Here is a 26982-nt window from a genome sequence, read left to right on the forward strand (position 1 = left end):
TTTAAAATAATATACTTTTTATATTTACTATATTTATTTTAGAATAAATATATATAAGTAAAGTTATTTCTGTTGAACGGATTGAGTTGCTATAGGGTGGGGTGTCTAGAGACTTTTGGCGTATAATTTTATTTAGGGGCCGTTTTTCGCGCCAGGTGTCTGTCGAACAGCCCAGACCATTTTGGCAAAACACTGCCCATCAGGTTACATTTCACATGTGGGTGAGTCTTTTAATGATGGATGGAACTCCAGACATTGCGAAAACGGGGTAAAGTCGAAGAGGAATTCCTCCGTATCTCATTAATAGTCTTTGTAATTTTATAAACAGGACCAGGGCGGTGATCGAGAGTTGCTCTCGTATATTTGTCTAAACTGGGGGCGACGGGACATGTCCGAGCTTAACCGCCGGCTCGACGTTTCAATCCTGGGACAGCTGGCCAATCTGCACACAGCTTTGGCTGCATGGTAAGCACTAATATCTTGGCTTGTAATCTTGATTTAAGCATATTCACGTTCAAATGACAGCATGAACAGAATATGGAGTGACATTCTTGAACGCTGCTGCCTGCTTCTTGAAGCCTGCCATAAACAGTAATAAGTTGATCAGTTGCCCGCGCATCGAGATAGAGGGACTTCTAGCCCGCGCTACTTCATGGATTTCCCCGTAATATAAGCATTCCCTTGCGTCTTGATCGCCGAAAAGCACAAATGCCGTCGGAAATAAAAAAGATATTCTCGGTTTGCAGATTCCCCCCTACAAATACCTTTCCTGGTGACGTTCCTCAACTTTAAGATCATGGCGTGGGAGCGATCAGAGCCGTTTGAGCACATGCAGCAGAACAGACTCCGAATGCGCTGTTGCAAGCTGCAATCGTAGCTGGGGCCGTCGCTCCAGCGGTAGCTCCCCAGGTCGCGCCGCCAGCAGCATAGCAAGCCATCGCGACAGAGGCGCATCCTGCCTGACAGACGCCGTACGCGATCGGGCCTGCGACCGCGGTCGTTGAAAGAGAGGTGATGGCGACAAGGAGATGGAGAGGCTTCATTTTGAAGATCGCTGTTATCGCGCGTGTACGTCGCAGTGCTTGGTATTCCGTGCTGTTGGAGCCAAGGTGCTCTCGTCTTTTTGTTGTTCGTGTAAGATGATCAACTTTAGAAGTTTAGATTTCTGAAAGCTTTGAAACGCTGTCAACCATCATTTCTAGTGATTTTAACCTGAGGCGGGGTGGGTGGTCGGCCTCCCGCATAAGATCACGTCATATAACAGACCAGGCTGACACTGTCATCAGTTGCAGCCTCATTTTGAGTAAGGTACTGACAGTTACAAATCACTTCTGGCATAATATTATGATAAGTGCGTATTCCCTCCATTGATCTAGTAATAGAAAGGCTATCTATGATGGAAACACCTTTGGTACTTCGGCATAACAGCCCTTTTCCGCAGGCTAGGAAATATTGCTTTCCTCCCGAAAGCGAGCATTGCCTGTCTCGCGGCTTTGTGATCATGGTGTAGGTGCAAACAGACCAACCGATGCGCAAACCGAGGAGCACTTTCCAAAAGCCACATTACAGGCAACAACAGTTGCTGGAGCAGTTGCGCCCAAGGTAGCGCCCCAAGTCGCCCCAGCTGCTCCATAGCAAGCCATGACAACCCCAGAACAGCCGGCCTGACAGCTCCCGTATGCCGCGGGGCCAGCAGATACAGCTGATGACAAGCCGATGGCGGGTAGGACAATAAGCCTGAGTCTCATAGTGGCGATCAGTCCTGCATGTTGACAGTTAGGTATGGTTTATGACAATGTAGAGGCTTGCATGAACCTACAATATTGGTCTCAGGGTTTCCAGATCTTAGTATAATAGTGGATTATATATCTTGAAGTAAATTCTGTTCTTTTGAGAATAGTTGTATGTGTTGATTGAAGAGTTGGATCACGATGTGGTCAAAGAGAGAAGAAGGCAGTAGCCTTTGGCTGTAGCAATTGGTTAGTCACTTGGTATAATGTCTAAGTTGTGAGCTAGATGTGTTATTTGCAGTTGAGACTTGTGGCTGAGAGCTTAAATCAGCGGACAGAACTTAGAACTTCGATTTCAGGACCTAAACTTTCTTTCAATATCTCCATTTGTAATGGACTCCTGTGGCAGAGATCTTAAAACGATCACGAAGAACTACTAAGTTCTGTCCGCTGATTTAAGCTCTCAGCCACAAGTGATCACTTAGAACTTAATATCTTCCTACCACTAAAACCTGATGGCCATTCTCGGGAGTCAATAGGATGCTAACAAGATCAAAGCAAGGGGGATTATACCATCTTCTGAAGGCCAGTTATAACAGTATTCGTGGGACAAGATGGGGGTTATAATCGACAATGTTTGGCCTCCAGCGTCAAGATGCGCCATTTCACGCAACTTCAAGTCTTATGACAAGTAAGCTCGTTCAATAAACCAAATTTCTTCTATGTACTTTCATAACTTCATCAGATGAGGGGATGGCTAAACTATGCACAAAAGCCCCGCTCTCATATCCAGACAGAAACGTGTCTTATGGGGATCCCGCCGTCGTAAGTGGCTTTCGACCATAGACAAAGTAGCTAGTCATAGAGTCAGCACTACATCGTCGAATCAGTCTGAACGGACACTTACATAGGCCAATATGCATGAATCCTTGGGTTCTGTAAATCCTTTCTCACGGGAATAAGGTTATAGGTAGTTTAAAGAGGCTTTAGCCTTCAGTGCATAAAGGTAAAGAATACTAATAAATATATATAGGTAAGATACTTATTACCCTTACTATTACCTAAGATCTTAGTTTTAGCTAAAAAGTTAATATCTTAATAACTAACTTTAGAGGTATATAAATAAGTGCTACTGCTCCTTTATAAGGATAATTAGGCTTAAAGTATATAAAGTATATATAAAGTAAGATACTTAATATAAGCAAGTTTATTAACTTAAGTTAATACTTTTAAGATAACTTTTACTGTAACTATTATATATTTAATTAAAATTCTATAGCCTCTAATAGCTAGTATAAGCATAATAGCCCCTATACCTATTAACTTTTACTAACTTAACTATTAAATATATAAAAAGCTTAGCAAGAACTATAACTTTATAAGCCTTTATAAGGTTATTAAAGCAAATAGTATAGAAGATATAGTCCTTATAGATCTTATTTACTTTAACTATAGCGCCTATATATATATATTGCCTTATCTTAATCTCTAGAAGGACCCTATATATAAAAGAAGAAAGGAATTACTAGATAATATTGATAAGGTAATTAGGATTATAAAGGTATACCTAGCCTAGGTATACTATATACTGCTCTTTTAGGAGAGGGTAGATTGTAAAAATCCGGTATAAAGATAAGTTAATTGGCGAAATAAAGGAAAAGGTTAGACAGGCTGGTGGCGCTGGGCGGAAAAGCTTGTTGGAGATTCGGTCGTATTCAGGACTAGGTTTTCAGTTAAATAAAGCTTCTGCATTGAGCCACAAAGGTTTTGAACACAAAGATCCTTTCTCACATGCGCACAAAACACCCTTGTCTCTTCAGTCGACCACCCAAGCCCTCTCGTAAAATACGCCAAGGAGAGCCCATCCAACCCCCCAGCGATATTCGCACAAGCCCACGCCCCAAGCTCCTTGAACTTCTTATCTCTCGGCCACGGATTTGTTGGCCACTTCTGCTGCACCTCGACGATATCAACAAACCCAGCAGCAGCGAGGTAGTTCTTATACTCTGTCGTCGGAAACACGGGACGGCCGAGGTTTTGATCAGCTTCGAAGCAAGATCTGCACCACTTGGAGAGGTAGCTTTCTGGGTGGAGAGTCCCATCGTCGGAGCGCGCGGGGAGGGACATGTCTTGGAGTTCGAGATAGCCGCCGGGCTCGAGGTTGTCGAAGGCGACTTTGATGATCTGGGGGAAGTCGGTAAAGCAGCCGAGCATCATACGGGCAAAGATGAAGTCGAATTTCCGAGTCCAGGTCCATTCTTTTTCGAGGTCGTCTATTTCGAAGCTGACGTTTGGTGGGACGCTGAGACGGGCAGTCAGTATTTCATCACGCGGTAGAATGCCAGAGGCTTTACGTACAGAGCCGGTTGAATTGGGCTCAGGTCAACGCCGATAACCTATAAAGTCAGTAAGATTCAGCTACGCGACAATGATTGAGTTACCTCTGCCTGAGGGTTTGCATCAGCTAGACACATGTTAGTGCTTAATGTCACTACATGCATTGCAACATCTTACCGTAGTCAATCGCCCATGAGCCAGTCCCGGTCCCCATATCCAGGACACGATTCGCGCCTTTCGCTTTGGGACATACAGCAAGGTCTCCGTCGAGCGTTCGAACATAAAGCTCGTGTTGTAAGTCTAGATATGTCAGCGTTGCCCCATCATTGTGAGTCACGACATACCTAGTCTTTCATTCTCTTCCTTTCATTCAGTCAGTAACATTCATTATGCAAAGTACCCGATCCGGTATCGAGTCTGTTGATCAAACCTACTTCGTCATTCGGCAGGACATATTCTACGACTTGTCAGTTCTTTGCTACCAATCGGCACGAGATTATCTTACTCCCGCTACTCAAAGCATGGTAACTTCGACCGTTTTCTTGTCGGTATGCCAAAATACTCGATGAGATTGAAACGACCGATGGCTCTACTTCCTACACATGATCAACATACGTCATTTTGAGGCTCCGTCAAAGCGTAAAGTGACCCATGACAAGCGCGAGTCAATGAAACATACCTCGCCAATTGAGGAGTCGGCATCGTCGTCGTCACCTGCAGCAGCCTATGGACGTGTCAAATCAGACCCGCTCATGCATGAAAATAGAGGGGCAGGAATAGGTATCTCACGATAGCATCTTGGATTTGGATGACAGGCTCTGGGGACGGGGTGCCCCCCTCGTGCTGGGACTCTTGAAGTGCCATTGTCGATGGGGCCAGAGTGTGATTGAGCTGTGGATCACGGAGGATTGATTGAAAGGAACGCCCCCTCTTTCTTATTTTTGTGCCGGGCCGTTCCTTGTGTAGCGTGATGGGCTTTTCTGGATCGGAACGTGGCGTTACTGATGTTCCGCCAATTCATTTGGGCGGGGATTGCTTCCGAAATGCGCCATCGATGTGCAGAATCATATCATTTAGGGGTCTTGGTCTGCCGTTGGCGGTACTATTGCACTAACTGACTGCCGTACTGAAAAACCATGAACCTGTTAGAGAAGCTGTACTGCCTGATATGAGTGGTTTTTATCAGCGTCAAGCTCGGTAGCGTTCATGCGCCTTCTAATCAACATGATCTGATTGGACAAAGTCCGTTAAGGCCCTGCGCCGTTACAGGGTATCTTGATCTCCAACGGCGTCGTCGGCTGATTAGTCTAGATTAGTCTGATTAGTCAATTGCTCCTGGACGAAATGGCTTCTCTTCCTTCGCCCGCTCATCACGGTTCGAGGCACTGCTCAAACACCTTTCAAGATGAGCCCTGAAGGCGACACCTCTGCAGGCTTTCTGCGCGATGTCTGGCAAGGCGTTGCCGACCATCCTCGGGCCGTCATTGCTACAGCGGCTCTTGGGCTAGTGGTTCTCTTCGTAGCTGACACGTTGCGCACTTGGTACCGGCTATCACATGTTCCTGGTCCATTTTGGGCGGGGTTCTCCAAAGCTTGGATGGTGAGACAATCCTTCAAGGGAACTCAACCTTATGCGATTCAACAAGCCAATGAGAAATATGGTATGACTTTGATTTCGCTCTTAACAGGAGTAGCTAACTCTATCTCTAGGATCCCTCGTGCGCATTGGGCCAAATGAGCTGGCTACGGATGATCCCAAGCTGCTCAAGCGCATGATGTCAAGTCGCTCTGCCTATACAAGAGGGCCTTGTAAGCTCTTCCTATCTTCAGTTGATGGTGTATGTAATCATGGATTGACAGTTGAGGACAGGGTACAATGCTCTTCGCTTCGAGCCTGGAAAGGATAACCTCTTCTCCATGAGGGATGATGACGCCCATGCAAAGCTGCGCAACAAGATGGCCGCTGGTGTAAGTCCTCTTCTAGACCAACTGCCGTGATATGAAGCTTAACTCTGGAGCCAGTACTCTGGCAAAGAAAACGAGTCTCTCGAGCGCACCATTGATGAGCATATCGCTAAACTCATCAACCTCCTGGAAACAAAGTATCTCTCAACGAATCAAGACTACCGCCCGGTGGACTTTGCGCAAAAGATCCAGTTTTTCACTCTAGATGTCATCAGCGACCTCGCCTTCGGTCAGCCATTCGGATACATCGAGCAAGATGACGACGTCTTTGACTTTATCAAGATCACAAAATCTTACTTTCCTGTAACTTTGTTCATTGCAAATATCCCGTCGCTAGTGTCTCTACTGCATTCGCGACTATTCAGTGGTGCGTTGCCGAAGGAGAGTGACAAACTTGGCTTTGGTGCCTTTATTGGGTAAGTCTGTCAGTAGCAGCCTGCAGGAAGCTGACAATGGAAGCGTCGCAAACAAGAAAGTCGCGGAACGATTTGCGCCAGGTGCCGAGTCGCGTCCAGATATGCTCGGCTCATTCATTCGTCACGGTCTGACACAGGAAGAAGCATCGCGAGAGTCCCTGCTCAATGTCGTCGCTGGAAGTGACACCTCAGCAACTACCATCCGCCTCATCATGCTCAGCCTCCTGAGTAATCCCACTATGTACCTCAAACTTCAAAACGAAATCGACAACGCAATCAAGGCTGGAAGTATCTCATCACCTATCACCGACGCTGAAGCCAGAAAACTCCCCTATCTCCAGGCCGTCATTCAAGAAGGTCTCAGAATCAAAGCTCCAGCAGCTGGGCCACTGTTCAAGCAGGTTCCACCACAAGGCGATGAGATTGATGGAAAATTCATCCCCGGAGGTACACAGATCGGGCAATCACCATTTGCTGTTTATCACTCCAAAGAGACTTTTGGTGAAGATGCGAGTCTCTTTTCGCCTGAACGATGGATCAATGCAGATCCTGCGAAATATGAAGCTATGGCTGAAATTGTCAGTCTTGTATTCTCGACCGGAAAGTACCAGTGTCTGGGTAAACCGGTTGCGTTTATTGAGCTGAACAAGATCTTTGTTGAGGTGAGTTTCGACTGCGTGAAGAGAAGGCTTGAGACTAATCACGCCTGGCAGTTGTTGCGACGATTCGACTTTTGTATGACACGTCCTGAGAGACCTCTTCATATCATGAATGCTGTATGTGGTCTACTCGAATTTGACATTGTGGCTACTGACTGGTGACGTAGGGAATTTGGCTAATTGAAGACTTCCCTGTTCGCATTACACGACGGGAGGCTTGAGTCCTCCAACCTGCGTATCTATCATTCAGAACAACATAGCTTTAAAATTGATCATCAGCCTGCTTAGGATGGATAAGAGTGTTGATCTACTATACCGTCTGTACCTCCGTAAAGCCAGGATAGTTTACAGTTGTGTGGTGCAGACTACGATCACCAAGTTGTTTACCCTGAAATATTTCTAGTCTCATCAATCTTCGCTTGAGCGGAACCATGATTGGCTCGAGTTCTTAGCGGTCTAGATCGTTACGGAGGATCCATCGATGAAATTTAACGTGAAGGCTAGTACCTGGGCTAATGAACTAGCTGAAGCAGATCGTCAATAGCGTCAAGCCTCACTGAGCTAGCTGTTACGTGGGCGAATTAACCCCTGACAGAAGATGAATAAAAACAAGGAATCCGCCTTTCGTAACTGCATGATCAATTTTGTTTTCTAACCTCTCTTTCAATCCCCCAATCCAACTCTTGTCATTCTTTATTGTAACAAAAATGCGGTTCCGCAACCTTTTTGCGGTCTGTCTTGCGACTGATGTCGCATTGGCTAGCGTTTGCAAACCTCGACCTTCTGCCAGTTCTAGTGTGTTTCCCTCTTGGAAATATGTTCGTGGATCATTTCTAATAGCGAATAGGCGTTATGACTGTCGAGAGTGCAACCTCGACCATTTCTGCTACCGCTCCAACGACGACTGTCCAAGCTGAATCGACCACTGCTACCTCTGCCGATCTGTCGACTACTCTCACGTCTACTGTTGATGACGAGACTACAGCGGAGGCTACAGAGACGGCTACTACCATCGAAACATCCGTGACTGTCGGTTTATCGACTACTGCCATTGAGACAACAGGCACTACAGAGACCGCCAACACAGAGACCGCCACTACAGATACTACAACCACGGATGGTGCAGCCACTGATGAAACCACAACAACTGCTCTGGCTACGTCTGCTGAGACAACTACAGCCGATGCCACCACCACAACCGCGGACAACTTCGACCCAATCCCAACGTTCAACGTCCTCGCTATCGGCGCGCAAGTCGATGGCCAAAAGCTCAGCGGCGAGGTAGAACCAGGCTACGACATGGGATGGAACCTCCCAGGCGCACCGCAGATCCTCGCATTCTCCATTGAACCAGACACAAGCCAAGTCAGAGAAATCGGCGGAAACTATCTGTGCGTCCGATACACCGACAGAGACATCCACTTTCTCACGCTCTGTGATCCCGGCACGGAGACCAACTTCATGGGCGGTATTGCTAGGGTTACATGTGAGCAGACTCGCGATCAAAGGCTGGAGTGCTCGGCTCCTGCTGGGCAGTGCATGGACGACCCTCTTACTGGTATTCCGATTTGCTCGGCCATGCCTGGGACGTTCACGGGATTTTATGCGTATTCTGGTGGGCCGACAGGAGTTACTCTTGCCATGGGACGGGAGGATATTGCTTCTACTACTGATACGCAGTCTGTTGACCTTGGGATTGAACCTGCTTCTGATGATACATAGGTAGCTACCAAGGGCCAGAACAACATTCCTTCTCCAAATTCTCTGTGGTCATATAAGCTCTCAGCCACAAATAACTCATCTACCATCTTCTCATTTCTTCTCCTTTACATAAACTTTCTAACTACTCCGTATATCATATTTAATGACTCAGTAATTAAGTTAATTTTATAGTTTTCCTAGCTCTGAAATCTTAGTCTAAGAACTTCCAGATCGTTCATCTTAGTATAGCGCTATTGACTCTTAACTATCCCTGCGGCGTTTTGTTAGTTTCTGATCTATTGCATTAGCCACGTCTCGAACGTCAATAGCGCTAAGCCCTCAGGTAACAGGGCCATAAGTGGCAAATGAGCAGCTGCAGTAGCCCATCGACCAGTGCGTTCAGAAACCATTTCAATTCTTGTTTCCTCTCTGCTCTGATACCAGCCTTTATCCAACTTCTAACGCTCACTTATCATTACGATATGCGTTTTTGTCTTGTTTGGTTAGTCGCGCTTGAGGCAACTGCTGCAGTGGCGAGTGTTTGCAAGCCTCGGTCGAGGGACACGAGTAAGTCACTACCGATAGAGAGTCGCATGGTCAGAAATCTCATTTAGCTATTAGGCATCGCGTCGGTGGAATCTCGCACAGTCATGATCATTTCCGAGACTCACACCGTCGAGAATAGCCACACAACTACGTTGGATGTCTCTACTCGCGGAGCCACGTCTACCGTGGATGATAGTACGACAGCGGGTACAACTGAAGTCTATACACCGACGTCAGGAATATCATCTTCCCCGACTACAGTGACTATAGATGCCACCGAGATTAGCATCACGGCCGACGCCACGACAGCTGAATCAACTACAACTTCAGACCCAACTTCGAGCGTAACAGCACCCGAGCCTTTCGAGACGTTCGACGTTCTTGCTGTTGGAGGCGGCTCCATTGATGGAAAATACATCAGGGGCGTGGCAAATGAGGGCTCGATGATGGGTTGGAATCTCCCAGACAGCGGAATAGGCTACATGCCTACATTTATCATTGAGCAGGGCACAGACTATGCCAAAGCGACGCGCAACAATCTTCACCTATGCATTGGATACGGAGACGGTAGCGAGCCCAATTATGTCGCGACATGCGACCGTGATACCAACGGTGGCCCTACCACTGGGTTCCTCACATGTCAGCAGACCACCCATCGAAAGCTCAAGTGTTCTGTGCCAGGGGTTCAGTGCGTCTTCGGGCCGGAAGCGGTCTGCACGCCCACTGGTGGAGACTTTGATCGGTTTTACACTTATTCTGGGCGATCGGATGGACTTTGGCTTGCGATCGATTCGAGCAGCAACCCTCCTACTGATAGCGCCTATCAGCCCATTGAGCTTGGCATTACCCCAAATCAGTCCAAGTAGGGGCTCTGGCAAAGTATTGGGGATATTAATGTAGTATAGCTGGGGGACTCTGTTAATACGTCTTGGACTAGGGTAAAGTGGTTAATGACTTTGTGTTTATATGAACTCAGAAATACCATCAATAACTTTTGTGGTTTCTATCTACTTAAATCAGGTTTATGAGTAGCCAGCTCACTCCCAAAATCACTCCCTTTGACTGAATGTGCAATAATGCCGCGCTCGTCACTGTCCCGACTTGCTTCTGTTTGTGGCCCACCAACAGAAATAATTTGTTCAGATCTAGATGCGTCACTCTTCCAAATACCTGGACGAGGGCTTCGAGCAGCTATATCTGACAAGTTGTAGCCCTTTGTGGGAGCACCCAGCCCTGTATAGTACAAGGAGCTCTTTTTGGTTGATCCGAAAATGCGAGGGAACAGTTTACCCATGGGTTGTCGTAGCACCGGCAAACAAGCGGCAATGATTCCCAGGTTAGCTTCGATCAGAGTCCATACGCCGCGATCGATGAAGTTCCATGTAATGTCTTTCTTATTCCTGAGAGAATTAGAGACCGAAGTTACTCTGAGGATTGATGTGATGGTAACACTACGACATTGGTTAGTTCTTGTCTGGAGATATTGGTGTTTGTACGTACAATCCACCAAAAAGAAAGATGCAGCAGAGCAGCAGTTTCTCCCGTCTACTGGTCTGAAGCCGCATGATAGGCAGGATCGGAAGAGCCAAGACCATAACGTCAGTCAAGATGTTGAGGACAGCGTAAGCAACCCAAAACTTGTTCGAGTCGATGCACTTGGCATCGACAGACTTGTCCCAAGCCCCTTTGATAGGGACGCATTGCCAAATTGTCGCTGCAATACCACCGATACTGTATCCCACTACAACTCCCAGCACGACAAAAGACCAAACACGAAACGATTTTGTGACAAACAGTCGGAGGTATAGTAGAATCGCGGCGACTTTGTTGAGACAGACAGTTGCTTTGTACGGTGTCTGGGCGATGAAGAACATCTTCAATGCCATTCGAAGATCGGGCTTTACGAGGTCCTCTTTGTGCATTCCGTAGCCATGGTGTATCGCAAGTTGTATGTACGTCGACAGAAGAACAGATGATATCTTGAGTAATTAGCTACGGTGCCGTTGGGAGGACCGACCAACTTACCAGAGAAACAATAATGGCAACATCGTCTGATCCCAGCTTGTGTATCGAGTACCGCGCAATACATCTCGCAATGACAAACAGACCTGAAGAAATGATCATCACTAAGGATGTGATGTATAACTTCCAGCCATGATTGTCGACGCCATCGGCGGGAAATCCCATGCCTCTGTCAATCATTTTGGTGGCTGCATCCTACACGGACGGGCTAGAGGGGCCAAGGAGGACCCCCAGTATATAAAGTTGTGCGGACATTGGTTCCAACAGCGCGGCACAGCCAATGGTGCAATAGACCTATGTCACTCGGCATATCATGGTATGATGGAGACCGGTACTACTACAAGCAGTACCGGCCATCGTGTGTTGATTCTAAAGTCCCAAAGACATACCTTCAGAGGCAACGGAAGTCTTACCACATTGCCGGCTCAATAGAGTGAGTAGGTAGAGAATGACGACAGGGCAAGCGAAGAATGCGTAGCAACCAGCCTGTCTTGGTAGTGAGGGAATAGAATCAATCTCCGAAGAAGAAAGGATAAACGGTCCTTTTGACTGCAGTTTGGGGTGAACCAACCTGTTGGTGGTGTCATTTCATGCAGGGGTGAGGCACGGCGAACTGTTCCCCGGAGGTTGGGTAACTCGGACTGATCACGAGCCCTTGAGGTATTAAGGACACAGAAATACGAGTGACAACTGCGATCATGATGATCTCACGGGCAATTGGAATGAAAATTGATTCTAGCAATTGGCTTGTAGCTTCATTCTCTGTCCATTGTTTGCGGGCCGTGCCCCTGTCAAACCGTTGATCCGGGAAGGTCGGCCGCTAAGTTCATCCTGACCTGGTCACATCCTCTGTGGGTTCCTCTTCAAGGCACTTCTCCGATGCGCGTCTCAATGGTTAAATAAAGTTCCCAAATCTCCCCATCCTAACTTGAGACAGTGACTTTTGCCTTCTGTCACCCCTGCGCCACTGCATCTCCAACATGTACGCGGTCAATTGGGCTTTTGCATTCGCCCTTTGGGCAGGTCTGGCTGCTGCAACACCGAAATGCAACCCATCCAAGTACCTCACTGTCGAGACGGCCAATGGACCGATCACTGGCCATGTTGCGGATAATTCACCGTGTGTCGTTGAGTATCTGGGTATTCCGTATGCGAAACCGCCGGTGGACAAGTTGAGGTTTGCGGCTCCTCAGCGTATCACGTCTTACACCAAAAAGCCTTTCAAAGCGGAGAGCTTTGGATATGATTGTCCATTGACGGCTAATAAGAAGGTGGATTATCCTGATATGACACCCCAAGCCCAGCGGATCATCTCATACTTTGCCAGCGCAGCCGGAACCCCCCAGAGTGAGGATTGTTTGACACTCAACATCTGGTCCAAGGCCACGCCCAACTCTGCCAGATCAAACAAGCCTGTGCTGGTCTTTTTCTATGGTGGACGTAAGTTTCTAGTGGGTTCTGTATCGAGACCGAAACTGACCTGGTGTTATAGGTTTTGCTATCGGCAACACAGACAGTCCTTTCTACAATGGCAAATACTTTGCTGACGCAGAAGATATCGTCGTCATCACCGTCAATTACCGTATCAACATCTTCGGCTTCCCCGGTGCACCCGGCGAGACTCAGAACCTAGGTCTACGCGATCAACGAGCCGCTGTCGAGTGGGTTCGCGACAACATCTGGAGATTCGGCGGCAACCCCTCAAAGATCACCATCGCTGGCCAATCTTCCGGTGGCGTAGCTGTTGACTACTGGACATATGCCTACAAGAAGGACCCAATCGTCAATGGGATCATCGCTCCCTCTGGAAATGCCTTTAGTTTCCCTGGCAACTCCGTTGCAGTCCAAGAGAAGAACTGGGCTTCGGTTGTGTCAGCTGTAGGATGTAATACTACCAGTGACGTGATGTCTTGCATGCGCAAGACCGACTGGGAGGATATTAAGAAAGCTGCTGCTGGTATAAGGCCTGCTGCGAGCTCTAGCGTACTCCGGTCCATCCCTCCGTTCTGGCCCAAGCCAGACAACGAGGTTGTTTTCTCCGACTACGTTAGCCGAACCAAGAGCGGAAACTTTGTCAAAGTCCCCATTCTGTTTGGCAATAACAACAACGAAGACGGATACTATCGTATTCCCGCTTACGGAAATGGTGTTGTTCCCACTGACGCCCAAGTGAAGTCGTTCCTTCTCGAATCCTTCACCTGTCCGGTATCCTACCAGGCCAAGGCGCGACGAGATCACAGTGTCCCGTCATGGGCGTACCGATATCTGGCAGACTGGGATAATACGAGATTGTTCCCTACAAGTGGCGCGTACCATGGAGTTGATCTGCACATGATCTTTGGCGCATCTGTCGATGTTAGCGGTATTGAGCCATCGGCCGACCAGAAGAAGCTCACCAAGATCATGCAGCATGCTTGGTTCTCTTTTAGCGATGATCCTTGGTCTGGACTGAGTAAGCTTGGCTGGCCGAAATTTGATCCCAGTCGTAAGACCTTGATTGAGCTGGGTAAGGGCACGAAGCCCCGTGTCGACTTTGTGAAGCCTTCTGTCTATGACGCTCCTTGCTCAACAGTCACGATGGGGGCGTTTTCAACTTCTACGTAGGATATAATATTTCTCGCACGCGCCTTTGGTAACCCAAAGAGCATTCAACCTTATACCAACAATAGCATTTTGAAGTCTGTCACTCTCCATTGGTAGTTGTGTCGCTAGAGGTTTCTTCGCGATATGTCCCTACCTCAATAGACACCCCCAAAAACAATACATCGTCAAAATGGCATTAGCTTCATATAAATTTCCATGAATGAGGAATTGAACTCAAGGATTGTGGCATCATTCCTTCAATCGAATGCGCTATCACCAGCCACTAACTAGGTGGGCAGACACTCTTCTATCCTTGACCCTAGCGCCTCGGATAACAGCGCACGGCCATGTCGCATCTCATGTAAGAAGCAAGACTAGTAACCAAGAAAATCAGGCCTCACTCAGCAAAACTGTTGAGAAGCAGTAGACAATAGAGCAGGTGCCTGGTCCAGGACAGAGATAGTGGTAAACAGGTTCGCCACATGTCTCAGTCTGATGTCCGTGAGAAAACGGAAGGATAGGACTATCAGATAGTGTTATCACATTCCTAACAGCGCGTCGTAGCATACTAAACAATTTAAGCTTAATTTACACTTTTTATGGTAAAACATGCATGAGGTGTCTCTAGTTCGGCAGTCTGGACAAGTCTGGGGCTTGACGTGAGGAGTGTCGGGACTTGGTGCTCCGATAGAGCATCTCACTGTGATTCGTTCCCCTCACCACCATCTTGTAGAATTCAGCCAGCCACGGGCGGGATATGAAGTGCCTTTACCCGGATTAGGGACTCGTCCATCGCTCACGCTCAGCCGCAAGCCTCTTCATGCAAGTGTAAACAATTGTCACATATGATTGTCTCAATTGGACACCCACTTTAGAGCAAAACTGCCCATGTGAGATCAAGGTGCCAGAATTATCCAATCCAATACTTACTAAGTCTACACTAAATCGCACTTCATTAACCCAAGTAATTTTATCACCTGGGATAGTGGTCTTAGATTTCTTTGCGCCCTTATGCCACCTTCTTCGCTAGTAGGAGCCTTGGCAATGCTGCAGTCACGGACAGTCGACATAGCAAGGAATCAATTATGTAATGCTAATAGGGCTGAGAAGGTTGTCGGCTGATCGATTCCTGCTTTTCAGCCGCACATTTAGACATGGTCCTTGGAGAGTCATACACCTCCTACCATTGAGACAGGGTGCCAGAACGAAATGGTCTAAAGATCTACTGAAGTATACTAAGTTCACCTTAATCTTTTCGTCACTTAGGGTAAAGGCTTTAGGGTTTCTTACTTTCCCTTGTTGGGTACATATCTTGTCTCACTTGAGAGGGGGGCATCCGTTTTCTGAAGGAGAGGCGCTTCATCGTTGCCGCTGCCTGTCAAGGTCGTTATAAGACTCTCTCTCGTCCTGTCCTTGATCACATCACTCTTAACAGTGACAGTTCCATCTCACAGATTCATCCCACAATCCCTTATACTCAACCCATTCACCATGTCTGGCCCTACCATCAACGGAAATGCGTTCTCCGTCTCATCCCTCCCGGACGGCCCTGAGCAGTCAGGCGGGGACGAGATGAGACTCAACCATCTCCCCGAGAACACTAATTACATCGTTCTCGAGACCCAAAACCCTCTTCAGAGGCCCGAGAAAAGAACCCTCAAAGACCTCCACGTTGAGCTACATGAGTATCTCGGCGGCAACACCTGGCTCTGCCGCTATGAGCCCACGGACATCAAGTCCCTGCGCGACCTTGCTTTCGTCAAGGATGCGAAGCCCCTGCAGCCAGAGCTGAAGCTCCAGCCAGCTCTCAAGGATGATGCGGCTGAGGGTCGTACTGTTGACATCGTCCTTCAGAATCGTGCGGATGATTCGGCTGAGGATATCTCCCAGCGTATCCAGGATTCTCTTGGAATCTCACCTGAGGATATTACCATCAGAGATGGTGCCTCTGTCATTCGTCTGACGGGCAACAATGACAAGCTGCAAGAGATCGCCAAGATTGACAGTGTTGGGTCCATTCAAGAGGTACATAAGCTCACCTTCTTCAACAACGTTGCACGTGAGATTCTCCATGCCGATGCCACTGGTCCCAACACCACCATATTTAAAGGAGCCAATCAGATAGTCACCGTCGCTGACACTGGCTTTGATACTGGTGATAAGAACAAGACCCATGAAGCCTTCACCGGCCGTGTTAAGAAGCTCATCCCCGTCGGAAGATCCAACCAGACTAATGACTTCGATGGGCATGGCACGCATGTTTGCGGCTCTGTTCTCGGAGATGGGCACTCTCAGAAAATGGGAGGTTCAATCCAGGGCACTGCACCAGAGGCGACTCTCATTGTCCAATCCCTCTTGGACAGTCGCGGTGGCTTGTTCGGCCAATCTCAGAAGACTCTCGGCGACCTCCTCAAAGAGGCGTTCGATCACCAGAGTTTCATTCATACCAACTCTTGGGGCCCCATCTGGACGCGCCAACTTGGGTACAACAACGCAAGCACAGACCTCGACACTTTCGTCTTCAATCATCAAGAGATGACGGTTTGCTTTGCTGCTGGCAACGACGGAAAGGAGATGACTCCTCTTGGCCACATTGGTGCACAAGCAGCAGCCAAGAACTGCATCGCTGTTGGGTCATGCGATAACCGCCGCAAGGCCAAAAACAACGAATTCGAGGCCTTCAAGGCCGATGGGGTTGTCGAAGGTAGTCCCAACAACATCTCACGCTTCAGTAGTCGCGGGCCAACGATTCAGGGACGGATCAAACCTGACGTCGTTGCGCCAGGTGCCATGATTCTGTCGGCAATGTCGAGAGATGCGAAGCCAGATGACAGATTCGGTCGTTCAAGTGACCCTTCGTGGGCATTTAGTTCGGGCACTAGCATGGCTACTCCGCTTGTCGCAGGTTGTGTTGCCGTTCTCCGAGAGACGCTGCAGAAGGATGGAGTCACTTCCCCAAGTGCCGCGCTGCTCAAAGCCTTGCTTGTCAACGGCGCTGTGGACACGGGCAACAGCTCTAAAGCCCAGGGCTTTGGTCGCGTTGATCTTGCTAACTCCATTATTCTCACGGGCATAACTACCAACAAAGGCTACGTGGAGGCCGAACTTCTTGACGAGGATAACGAGGACGAGTTCATCAAGATACTCACCCTGGGAGACCTTCTTATGCCCGATGGACCAGATTCGGAGACTGTTACGTTGAAGGTCACCATGGTGTATTCCGATCTTCCTGGTGCTGCTTTGCAGAACAATATTAATCTTCAGGTTGCCGTTGGCGATGGGCCGAGCAGATTTGGAAACTTGGGTGATAGACCTGATGATGTCAACAACGTGGAGCAGGTTATTTGGAGTGGTATTCCCGCGGAGAGTGATACCAAGATCACGCTCAATGTGTCTACGCCGAGGACTATGCGTGGCGATAAGCAAGCTTTTGCTATAGTATGGAGTGTGATTTAATGAGAGCTTGCCGGAAAACTTAGGATCTTGACCTTGCCCGATGAAACTGTTTCGGTCCTTTAGCCTAAGCCTAGTGTGTTAATTGCTAAATTTATTTTGGGATCTTCCTCTAGAATAAGCAGTTCCTTGCTCTCAAGGCAGACTTATCACGGTGCATAGAGACTGGAGTATGGTTACTTGTTTCGATAGCAACCAGGAATTCACAGCGTTTGCATACAGAGTGAATAACAAGGTAAACAGCTCCATACTTTTGCTTTGACAGAATGTTCCGAAAGTGCGGCTGAGCCGTGTTAACCGGGTCGGCCGCCTCTCGGGGAGACGAGACTGGACGAGCTTGAGCACTGCCTCGAGATCGACAATTTGAGAAATTCTTCGCGAGGAAAGTGGTTTCATTTTACCTTCATTTAAAAACATTTGTTATTGTTTTGTTTCGTAGTGGCCTGGATCAGGTTCGTGTCTTGGGATCTAGTTGTTGCGATGATGCCAACCTTGAACGCAAACTCACAGGAGCAATACGAGCATGGCCACGAATCAAAAGGTAGCCTGTTTTTTATGCATGTTGAAGATGCTTATTTCCACCTAGCAAAAGTCTTATTAACGTTGTTATTAAATCCGTGAATACCCGAAGGTCCACGCGATGATGATGATGATGCCAGCCTTGTAGGGCAACCATAGTGGAGCCCGAGATTGAGATCTGCGCGCTCTGTTGTTCCTAAACAACCTTCTTCTTAAACCCACAGTTGCGATTCTCCCTCATGAGCTGTATTGAATATGCCTTGTGTTTCATGAAAGTAGTCCTCGTGAATAAGCATCAATGCTCGGCCCGAGTTTGCTGGTGATACACGGCCCGAAGTCGTTACTCAGCAATGTCGTCCCACAAACAACCAGTCACAAGCGGCCGCTGCACTGCCACAGACTCCGAAGCAAACGTCATCTAAACATCGTATACTTAAATGCCGCGTTTTAAAGCCCGAATCCTTCAAATATTTTTAGGTAGCGTGAAACAAATCCACGTGGTTTGTGGCTTTGCCCCCTAGCTTGATGCTCCATCATTCGAGGCTAGCAGTTAATGGTCATGACGAGCGACCAAATGGGCTCGGACGATACTTGGGACGAATCACCTTTCTTAGAAATGACATTCCAGAACATCTAGTAGAAAGGGACCACTTAGCCAAGTCAATATTCGTGCATTCAGTGAACTAGTGACCGCCTATTGGAAAACCAGCCGCGATGGAGAACAAGTTTAGATGTACTTCGCTATCTCAGCCTCGTCTTCATGTGAATCTACCGCACAGCCCAAGAGGATCATAACCCATGTGCATCAAACAGTACCGTACGACGTGTTGAAACACCCGTGACGAATATCCGGACTAACAAAGCTCGTATTTCCTTCCTAGAGGCTTGAGATTGGTCTCCAATGGTCGATCATGGCCAGGCAGTCCACAGGTCGGCCGACGCTAGACGCACGTAGCAATACTTGTGCCATGCCAAGTCGGCAGTCAAGATATTTCCGAAGCTTCTAATAAGAACATTGTACAGATCCGCCAACTGATGGTCAACATGTATTGCATTTTAGCTATGTTGTATCTTAATCACAATGCTGATAGGACATTGCCGACGGCTCTTCATCGTCTACGCCTCCTTGGCTATTCTGTGGGTCTTCTTGTTCCAGCTCTGCAGACTCTACACATTCTCCGATCCTTCTTCCTTCTTCTATGACTCCAACCGAGCCTACGAGACGCGATACAGTGCTATTCGGCAGCACCAAGCCGATGAACTACTCGATGTTGCCGAACACTTCCCGATAGAAGAGCTAGCTAAACTCCCTCTTTTCAACAATGCTGCTGAAGCAATACCGCGAGACTCAGAGAAGCGTGTTTGTGTCGGCATACCGAGTGTCACGCGAGAACGAGAGCAGTTCCTGCCCAGAGCTGTGGCCTCACTAGTCCAAGGTCTCAGTCTCGAACAGAGACAGGCGATACACGTCATTGTAATGCTAGCAGACAATGATCCAGAATCCCATCCCGCCTTTGGGAAACGATGGCTAGACCGCCTGGTTGATGAGGTCCTCGTTTACGGCAATGCTTCGACAACCGATGCCCCCAAGCAATACCGTACCGTCGCATCGGATCATATCCTTGAGCTCTCCCGAAACGATCGAGTCCACCGCGATTACGCTACGTTAATGACAGCCTGCCAAGAACAAAAAGCACAGTATTTTGCTTTGGTTGAGGACGATATCATTGCTGCGCACAACTGGCTAGGGCGACTATCTACTGCCTTGGACAAGCTTGAACGAACCGAAGACGCAAAGAACTGGCTGTATCTGAGACTGTTCTATTCCGAAACATACATGGGCTGGAACGCTGAGGAGTGGCCGACCTATCTCGTAAATTCGATATCGGTATACTGTATCGTCTTGGCACTATACTTCCTCGTAGTGACTATAGATACACGACGGAGGTCCCAGACCTTTCACCTAAAGTCTACCCTCTGGGCCTTACCACATGTCACATTCTGGGCAGCGTCCTTCATCCTCTTGTACTTTCTTGCCGGTCGCCTTGCAGTCAACCCGTATCCAAGAGGCATTCATGAGATGCCAAACTACGGATGCTGTGCACAGGGTCTAGTGATCCCTCGGCAACATCTTGACGCGCTCGGTGCTGCCCTGAACAACGCGTCTGATGCTGTTGCTGGCGACTCACTCATAGAGTCTTTCGCTGACAGTCATCATCTGAGGAAGTATGCTATCACGCCAAGTGTACTGCAACATGTCGGAAGGATGGGATCATCGGATGTTGGGGGGACTCGCAAGGTTACGTGGAACTTTAGCTTTGAGAAGACCATCGCCAGGAGATCATGGAATTAACAGACTTGTGATGTTCAATTCAAGTTCAGTTCACATCAGACATCATATCAGTTCACCCTCCGCAGGATCCCTCATCAGGCTTTCCCAGAGATCTTGTCCGTACGGAAAAGACATCTGATTCCCCTCACCAGGGTTTACTTCAACCCCATCGTCATCGGCTAACGCAACGCGGCGTATAGTATCTCCAATATCCACCTCAATGTCCGATGAGACACCCGATGTGTGCTCAAGCTCCATCAGCGCTCTGAGTAATCGAACTCCTCTCCTGGCGATTGAGCTTCCCTGTTCTTCCTTACCAAGGAAGGTCTTCCCGAACTCAACATAAGCACGTAGCCTCTCCCAGTCATGCGTGAGGGCATTCCGGGCCTTGAATAGTAAAGCAAAGAGGAGAGTGATGGAGCAGCTGATCATGTACGACAGCGTAGTCCACATTCTGCGGCAGATGCGTGCCTCAAGACAGTCGGGCCATCGCTGGAATGCTTCGATGCTTCGTTCCGCTATCGTCACACATGAGAGCTGCAGCGGATCAGTGATAATCCCATAGTAGACCATGGGCACTTACTTGAGAGAACGCGTATTGTCTGTCCCGGAAACACGAAAGTTGGAATTGGCGATGAACGATAAAGATCTGTCGAACTTCTTAGCCACGAACACATTACATCCTCAGCTTTCACTACTTTCTGGGCAATACTCATGAGAAGCATCGCCGGCATTAGACCCGTAGGCAAACCATCGGTTGCTGGATTGTCGCTTGGCGTAGTATTGACCTCACGTAGCGTATTAGACCATGAGAGATACAGGGTCTTGATCTCCTCGTCCGCTCGGATGACTTCATCATATCTTCCATCAATGTCATCAGTCTCTATACTTCCTTGCTTTAACATGCGATCATGATGTCTCCACATAACAACAGACACTGTGAAAGTTTGGTTAGCCTGCGTCGTTCATGTTGAGCTGACTAGCCTTACTCTGGGCAAGGCAATTCGTCCAAGTAGTAATGGTGCAGATCTCAGCGGGCTGTGCATCGACTCTGCCACCTTGTGTCATGCGCTGCTCATCGTCATGGCAGTTAGCGGGCATCGGGGTGTTGAACTACGAATAATGAATCTGGCAAGTATTCTGGAATGGTATTTGCAACCAGTCGTACCGAACGAGAAACCACCAAACTCGCTTTCGCACTTCGCGGTCGATGGGCTCATTCACACCAGCACCATGGTCATCATGACCCAGCCTGTGCAGGTTCAGACATTGAGCGATGCGAATAGCAGCGGATACGAGGACACATATGAGGTCAGATTTGTCAAAGTTGTGAGCAACTTGAACCAGCAAGCAGATTGTTTGAACCGAGGTCAATTTATGCTTATCCATGAACTCGGCTTCATACAGCATCTCTCTGCCTTTATCGAACAAGATACGGGACGCTTCGCTATCAACTTGTATTACCAAGCGTCAGTCACTTGCAGAATGAGGAAGCCAGGTGATTTACCTGTTATTCTCTTGGGTACAGATGACAGATAGTTACTTTCGAGATGGTAGAGCGTTTGCTTATGGAGGGTCAGATTCGCCAGTTGAGCGGCAGGGGGTGCATCTTACGGAGAGCAGAGCATAATAAAGAGCTATCCAACTTCTGTCACATTCAATTTTGAGAATATTCTCATCAAACTCGCGCAGAAACGTCGGCATATGAACCGTGTTGTGCATCCAGCTCAAATGCTTCTCATGAAGCGCTAGCAGTGAGCGGGCATCCTCGACAGGTAGGAACGTATCCCACTTTTGAACAGGCTGCACTATTGAGGTGGAAATGGACTCTCTTCCGATGAATTGGTTGAGAATATTGCGCCGACCGTGGGTGAGAAACTCCAGCATGGCAGCAGCTTCGTTGGTCAACCTTGTGTCGGGCGTGGATAGTGAAGCCAAAAGCTGTTCAATCATTCGCTCATCAATTTGCGGCAGGGAATCATTACTGCTTGTAGTGATGCTGCGAGCTTCAGGGTTAACAGTAGTAGTAGGTACCTCCTCGATCGAAGTTGGGGACACTGTCGTGAGGTTGGCCGCTTCTGGGGCAGGGACAACTACAGGTGGCGGATCATCCAGTGCTGTAGAGGCCCTGGAGCGCCCGACCGAGCGCCTCGAAACAACTGCGACAGGCTCTCGGTGACATTGTGCAGCTTTATTCTGGCGCACGCAAGCGGTACATGGGATAGTCTTGGAGCATTTAATCTTGCGGCGAGAACAATTAGTGCAAGCGAAAACAGACCGCTGACTGCTTCGGACTGATCTCGGATTTGACATGTGTAATTATTCCCGTCGGCCGTGTTTTGCACAATTATTGCGGGTGAGACATTTACAACACGGCCGAGTTTTATGGACGGGTCTGGTCGACAACCTCGGTCGGCTAAGCCCCGGCTATCACTGCTCGCACCAACATCCGCTGTAATCTGTTAAATGTTGAAGCATTGCACTCCATATTGCATAACTTATCGACCAGGAGGTCGCTGAACAGTCTTTAACTTGCCTTTGATGATAGTTTTATACTCTTAAGCCCCGAATAACTAAAATTGGTTTGTCTGACTTTGACAGCCGTAGGTATTGTGCTAAATGAACGCCTCTGGTTCAGAAACTCGGCCGAGCTGGTAAAAAGTCTAGAGATTCCACCACCCACGGGTCGAGATGATATAAACAACGGCTTCAAAAATGCGCTGGAAACAGAACGAGCGTTCTCCATAACCGAACTAGGGTACGTTGGTGTTGGGCCCATGTCGATGAAGCCTGGAGACCATGTTTGTGTTCTTTATGGTGGAGCATGCCTTTTGTTATGCGCCCGGTGGATGGTGCTAGTGATGAAGATTATTTGTCCTTGGGGGACTCTTTCGATAACGGCTTAATGGGTGGAGAGGCTTTGGATGATGAGGGCACTATTGAGAAATGGTTTCATCTGAGATGAAGGACAGAAGACATCCTACATTTATAGAAGCCCTCGAACTATATCAGTTTATTCTGATCATTTCGTGATATTTATTTCATACTGACAACAATACAGGGCTGGGCTCACGCGTGATAACTTTAGAGTCACTCGCCGAAAGATATTTATAGAAATATGCGAGGCCCCCAAACAGGACTGACATGACAGTAAGCTGCATGAAAGGCCAGCAGCTGATTGGTGGTAAGACAAAGCTGAAAAAGCCGTTATCTAGGAATCGAGGACTTACTCACAGCCTGATTTTTATCTGCAGTACATAAACAATAATGCCTCATCCTTGATCGTAGCCCTCTGGTTTAATCACCACCGACCATGGAGCATAAGTCATTCTTTAGCTACCCCATCACCCAACCCTTCCCCTTCCGATGGTTCACGCCAGTTACTGTCGTCGGGGGTATAGTATTCATCGCGCTCTTCACTCTGATGAATTTTGCCTCTAGCAGCTATGAACTTATCGTGCAGAACTCGCTGGATCCAAATGCGACTGTTTCGAGGCGCGGCTTTCTGCATCGTTACCCATCCTTCCTAACCACCAAAGTCCAGCCCAAATGCCAGCCTGCCACGCTACCTGTAAACAGCGATTTCTTCACCAACAACACGGCCTTGACATACACGTTGACAAGCGTTTGGGAGAGGGGAAAAGAAGGTCAACGAGTCATTTCACCGGCTCTCACATATCACAGAAACATCCTGCAGGACTGCTCTGTCCATTCCGTGGAAATCGACTTTGATTCGCTAGACAGAGCTGGAAAGCAAATTGGCTTTTGCGAATGGGGCGCCGTGCTGCGGTCGTACATCTCTTGCAAGATTGACACCCCTGCCGGAGAAGTCTTCTTCAATATGACACAGACCTACGACTACGTTCCTGAGACCGTTTCCTTCAATAGTCTCCGCAAGTTTCTTGGTACAGGGTTCCTCAGTCGTAACAAGACAACGCAAGCTAGCCTCTGGTGGGGCGAGTCCCTAATGTCGACATTCTGGGGAGAAGTCACACTGATGCTTCAGGATCAGCGGGGGGCTATTAAAGATGACGATGGTAAGATAGAACTCAACAAGGGGACTGTTTCTTTCATGACGAATGATACGCTTCCTAATATTGACGACCCCGGCTTCTTCAGCCTTGACTATCGTTTCTATGGTAGCAAAATAGATGAAGTAGCCTGTTGTCCAGACTTGCCGCTTCCCTTAACGGCAAAGGCTCTAGATAGGAGCGACACTTATCCAAACGTATGGATAAAAGCAGACTCGCTGGCAAAAGCTGCGTACTCGACAATACTCGTTGATCTTGGGCAGAAAGCAACCCCGAAGTCCAACATCCTCACCGACACTAAGCTGCTGACCCGCTACACGGAAAACTTCTCGACAGCTCGCATGGCAAATCTGATATCAGGTCCCGCAAACGATAGTTACAGCGCATTAAAGAAAACGACGGGTAGCTTGGGCATTGCGCCATCTGTCATCACTACGACGTACATCTGTCAGGTGCCACGGCTCAAACCAGCGGGAAACCTCATCGTTGCGATCATTGTAGCTGATCTTGTGCTGCTTCAAGCTGTATGGCAACTCTATAAGCTTTCGGCGGAATTCTATCTTGGCAAGAAGAATCGGGAGATTGTTCCGTGTGAGAGATGCTCTGGGGCTGGACAAGTGAACGACTCCGTGCCACCTTCTATGCCGAGCCAGGAGAGTGGGCTGGAGTATTTTCCGCTGGTCAACACGCCGGGGCAGAGTGAAGGGCTATTGACAGGGAGTAGGGTTCAGCAATCTGCGAATTGGTGTTATTGAGTCAAATGTATAGTCTTGCATGATGAACATAGATTCCGGGTGCTTTGGCCGTCCTAAAACAGCTTTTGGGCGTTTGTTTAGACTATTTGATTAAGGTTGAATGGCAAGTCGAGCAATGACGTGCCTTGGAAGCTTCCATCCCACCTAAAGTCCGGCGCTAATGCAGGTTGCTGACATTTAAGGACCCGCTCCCGGCTGCAACACAGACACAATTCTTCTCTCTCCCTGCTCAAGCTGCTTTACTTTTGATGACTATGAGAATGCATCGGACAGACACTCGGCAACAAACACGGATTGGCAAGGCTTGGCATAACTAAGCCTCGAAGTTTACGATGGTGAAGTGCGCGGCCTGGACTGGTTCGTCCACTGTCGTGACGCATCTCCAACATGGTAGCATGAAGATATCGGAGACGTGGAATATATAACGATTAGAGCTACGCCTGAGAAGACATTCATTATCATACCTCTCATCCAGTGGCCACACTGCAACAATCCACCATGAAGTCCATCCTCAACTACGCTGCCCAAGGCATCATGGCCTTCGCAGTTGCAATGCCAGCTTCTGCACAGAACCTTTCCTATGGCGCCGACAACTTCTACCGGAGCGAATCCGTCGCGATCCAGCCCATCCACTTCAACACTGTTTACAACACTACCATCGTCGGTAATCTTTTCACCGCCAGGAACACAAGCCGCAGCACAAACTCCCCCGCCATTGTAGTCGGCCATCCCATGGGCGCAGTCAAAGAACAATCCGCCAACCTTTATGCCACCAAGCTAGCAGAGCAGGGCTTCATCACCCTTACCCTCGATCTTCCCTTCTGGGGCAGAAGCGACGGCCCTCAGAATCTCGTGTCGCCCGACTTTTACACCGAGGCCTACAGTGCTGCGGTCGATCATCTGGGTACTTACAACTTTGTTGATCGCGATCGTATCGGCGCCCTTGGAATTTGTGGCAGCGGGAGTTTTATTATCAACGCGGCCAAGATTGACGCTCGCATTCAGGCTGTCGCTACAGTTTCCATGTATGACATGGGCACCGTGAATCGCCAGGGCCTGAGAGGAGCTCTGTCGGTAGAGCAGCGTAGAGCAATCATCGCCAATGCGTCACAGCGGCGATGGGCTGAAGCCGACGGAGCTCCAACTGCATACACCGGCGGGACTCCGAGCGAACTCACAAGCCAGACTGATGCTGTCTCTCGCGAGTTCTTCGACTTCTACCGCACCGTCCGTGGCGAGTTTACGCCCGAAGGCTGGCAGCGCAATCAGACTACTCGCCCTACGCTCGTCTCCAATGTCAATTTCCTCAACTTTTACCCTTTCGACGACATCGAGACCATCTCTCCTCGCCCTCTTCTGATCATTTCTGGCGACCAGTCGCACTCTAGGGAGTTTAGCGAGAATGCTTATCGTGCGGCTGGTGAACCCAAGGAGCTTCATTGGGTGCGCGGGGCTGGCCATGTTGATCTTTATGATCGTACTGAGCTTATTCCTTTCTCTAAGCTGAGCGAGTTCTTCCAAGAAAACCTCGTTTAACACGTCTTGTAGCCTTTAAAAGATCTAACTTTTATTTCTCAAGTCAAGGTAATCTTCTGCATGTTGAACCAATATTCTTTGCAAAATAACCTTGATGTTTCGCATTTTCGAACCTTTTCTTGTTCTCTATCTATATAGAAATAGCAATAAGTTAAGCCAAATAGAATAACCATTCAAGCTGTCAATTCTCTACCGGAAAACGTATTTCAGATTGGATGCGCGCACACTAAAAGGCATTTCCAGGTTACGAGAGTGAATGGAGTCTTATTACTGCCTGCAGTTATCTAGGGTTACCACCCTTCACAAATTACCATCGTACGTCGGATTTAAAACTTTTAGCAGTCGGCAATTCTGTCAGCACTGTAAACATGTGCACCAAAGGCCCAGTTTTCCGTCA

The 26982-nt window shown here is 48.3% G+C and overlaps 12 protein-coding genes across 12 annotated transcripts; 8 read left to right on the forward strand and 4 right to left on the reverse strand.

The window, feature by feature from the left end:
* Nucleotides 1-794: 794 nt before the first annotated feature.
* Nucleotides 795-1043, reverse strand: FSUBG_9910 (uncharacterized protein; the record flags this gene model as incomplete). The annotated part of the gene is made up of 1 exon (XM_036688473.1): nt 795-1043. One exon carries the CDS (start codon nt 1041-1043, stop codon nt 795-797), a length of 249 nt encoding a protein of 82 aa, XP_036534571.1.
* Nucleotides 1044-3392: 2349 nt separating this feature from the next.
* FSUBG_9911 (methyltransferase) lies at nt 3393-4931 on the reverse strand (the record flags this gene model as incomplete). Its single annotated transcript, XM_036688474.1, has 8 exons — nt 3393-4032; nt 4089-4126; nt 4172-4194; nt 4245-4367; nt 4468-4524; nt 4573-4663; nt 4747-4791; nt 4857-4931. 8 exons carry the CDS (start codon nt 4929-4931, stop codon nt 3393-3395), a joined length of 1092 nt encoding a protein of 363 aa, XP_036534572.1.
* A 541-nt stretch (nt 4932-5472) lies between these two features.
* Nucleotides 5473-7328, forward strand: FSUBG_9912 (pisatin demethylase (cytochrome P450); the record flags this gene model as incomplete). Its single annotated transcript, XM_036688475.1, has 6 exons — nt 5473-5728; nt 5778-5876; nt 5938-6035; nt 6090-6448; nt 6492-7224; nt 7275-7328. The coding sequence occupies 6 exons, from the start codon at nt 5473-5475 to the stop codon at nt 7326-7328; spliced, it is 1599 nt and encodes a 532-aa protein (XP_036534573.1).
* Nucleotides 7329-7814: 486 nt separating this feature from the next.
* Nucleotides 7815-8829, forward strand: FSUBG_9913 (cytochrome P450 monooxygenase; the record flags this gene model as incomplete). The annotated part of the gene is made up of 2 exons (XM_036688476.1): nt 7815-7902; nt 7955-8829. 2 exons carry the CDS (start codon nt 7815-7817, stop codon nt 8827-8829), a joined length of 963 nt encoding a protein of 320 aa, XP_036534574.1.
* Nucleotides 8830-9458: 629 nt separating this feature from the next.
* FSUBG_9914 (uncharacterized protein) lies at nt 9459-10220 on the forward strand (the record flags this gene model as incomplete). The annotated part of the gene is made up of 1 exon (XM_036688477.1): nt 9459-10220. One exon carries the CDS (start codon nt 9459-9461, stop codon nt 10218-10220), a length of 762 nt encoding a protein of 253 aa, XP_036534575.1.
* Nucleotides 10221-10357: 137 nt separating this feature from the next.
* On the reverse strand, nt 10358-11556 carry FSUBG_9915 (uncharacterized protein; the record flags this gene model as incomplete). Its single annotated transcript, XM_036688478.1, has 3 exons — nt 10358-10805; nt 10855-11333; nt 11380-11556. 3 exons carry the CDS (start codon nt 11554-11556, stop codon nt 10358-10360), a joined length of 1104 nt encoding a protein of 367 aa, XP_036534576.1.
* An 800-nt stretch (nt 11557-12356) lies between these two features.
* Nucleotides 12357-13980, forward strand: FSUBG_9916 (triacylglycerol lipase V precursor; the record flags this gene model as incomplete). Its single annotated transcript, XM_036688479.1, has 2 exons — nt 12357-12816; nt 12869-13980. 2 exons carry the CDS (start codon nt 12357-12359, stop codon nt 13978-13980), a joined length of 1572 nt encoding a protein of 523 aa, XP_036534577.1.
* A 1470-nt stretch (nt 13981-15450) lies between these two features.
* On the forward strand, nt 15451-17415 carry FSUBG_9917 (serine protease ABC transporter B family tagB; the record flags this gene model as incomplete). The annotated part of the gene is made up of 1 exon (XM_036688480.1): nt 15451-17415. One exon carries the CDS (start codon nt 15451-15453, stop codon nt 17413-17415), a length of 1965 nt encoding a protein of 654 aa, XP_036534578.1.
* Nucleotides 17416-19012: 1597 nt separating this feature from the next.
* Nucleotides 19013-20284, forward strand: FSUBG_9918 (alpha-1 3-mannosyl-glyco 4-beta-n-acetylglucosaminyltransferase C; the record flags this gene model as incomplete). Its single annotated transcript, XM_036688481.1, has 1 exon — nt 19013-20284. The coding sequence occupies one exon, from the start codon at nt 19013-19015 to the stop codon at nt 20282-20284; it is 1272 nt and encodes a 423-aa protein (XP_036534579.1).
* A 42-nt stretch (nt 20285-20326) lies between these two features.
* FSUBG_9919 (uncharacterized protein) lies at nt 20327-22576 on the reverse strand (the record flags this gene model as incomplete). Its single annotated transcript, XM_036688482.1, has 7 exons — nt 20327-20800; nt 20847-20912; nt 20962-21200; nt 21253-21314; nt 21432-21600; nt 21771-21828; nt 21878-22576. 7 exons carry the CDS (start codon nt 22574-22576, stop codon nt 20327-20329), a joined length of 1767 nt encoding a protein of 588 aa, XP_036534580.1.
* A 1000-nt stretch (nt 22577-23576) lies between these two features.
* Nucleotides 23577-25049, forward strand: FSUBG_9920 (uncharacterized protein; the record flags this gene model as incomplete). Its single annotated transcript, XM_036688484.1, has 1 exon — nt 23577-25049. The coding sequence occupies one exon, from the start codon at nt 23577-23579 to the stop codon at nt 25047-25049; it is 1473 nt and encodes a 490-aa protein (XP_036534581.1).
* A 498-nt stretch (nt 25050-25547) lies between these two features.
* FSUBG_9921 (hydrolase of the alpha beta superfamily) lies at nt 25548-26585 on the forward strand (the record flags this gene model as incomplete). Its single annotated transcript, XM_036688485.1, has 1 exon — nt 25548-26585. One exon carries the CDS (start codon nt 25548-25550, stop codon nt 26583-26585), a length of 1038 nt encoding a protein of 345 aa, XP_036534582.1.
* Nucleotides 26586-26982: the final 397 nt, after the last annotated feature.

The sequence above is a fragment of the Fusarium subglutinans genome (genome assembly GCF_013396075.1).
Source record: "Fusarium subglutinans strain NRRL 66333 chromosome Unknown NRRL66333_c0000163, whole genome shotgun sequence".
Taxonomy (NCBI): Eukaryota; Fungi; Ascomycota; class Sordariomycetes; order Hypocreales; family Nectriaceae; genus Fusarium; species Fusarium subglutinans.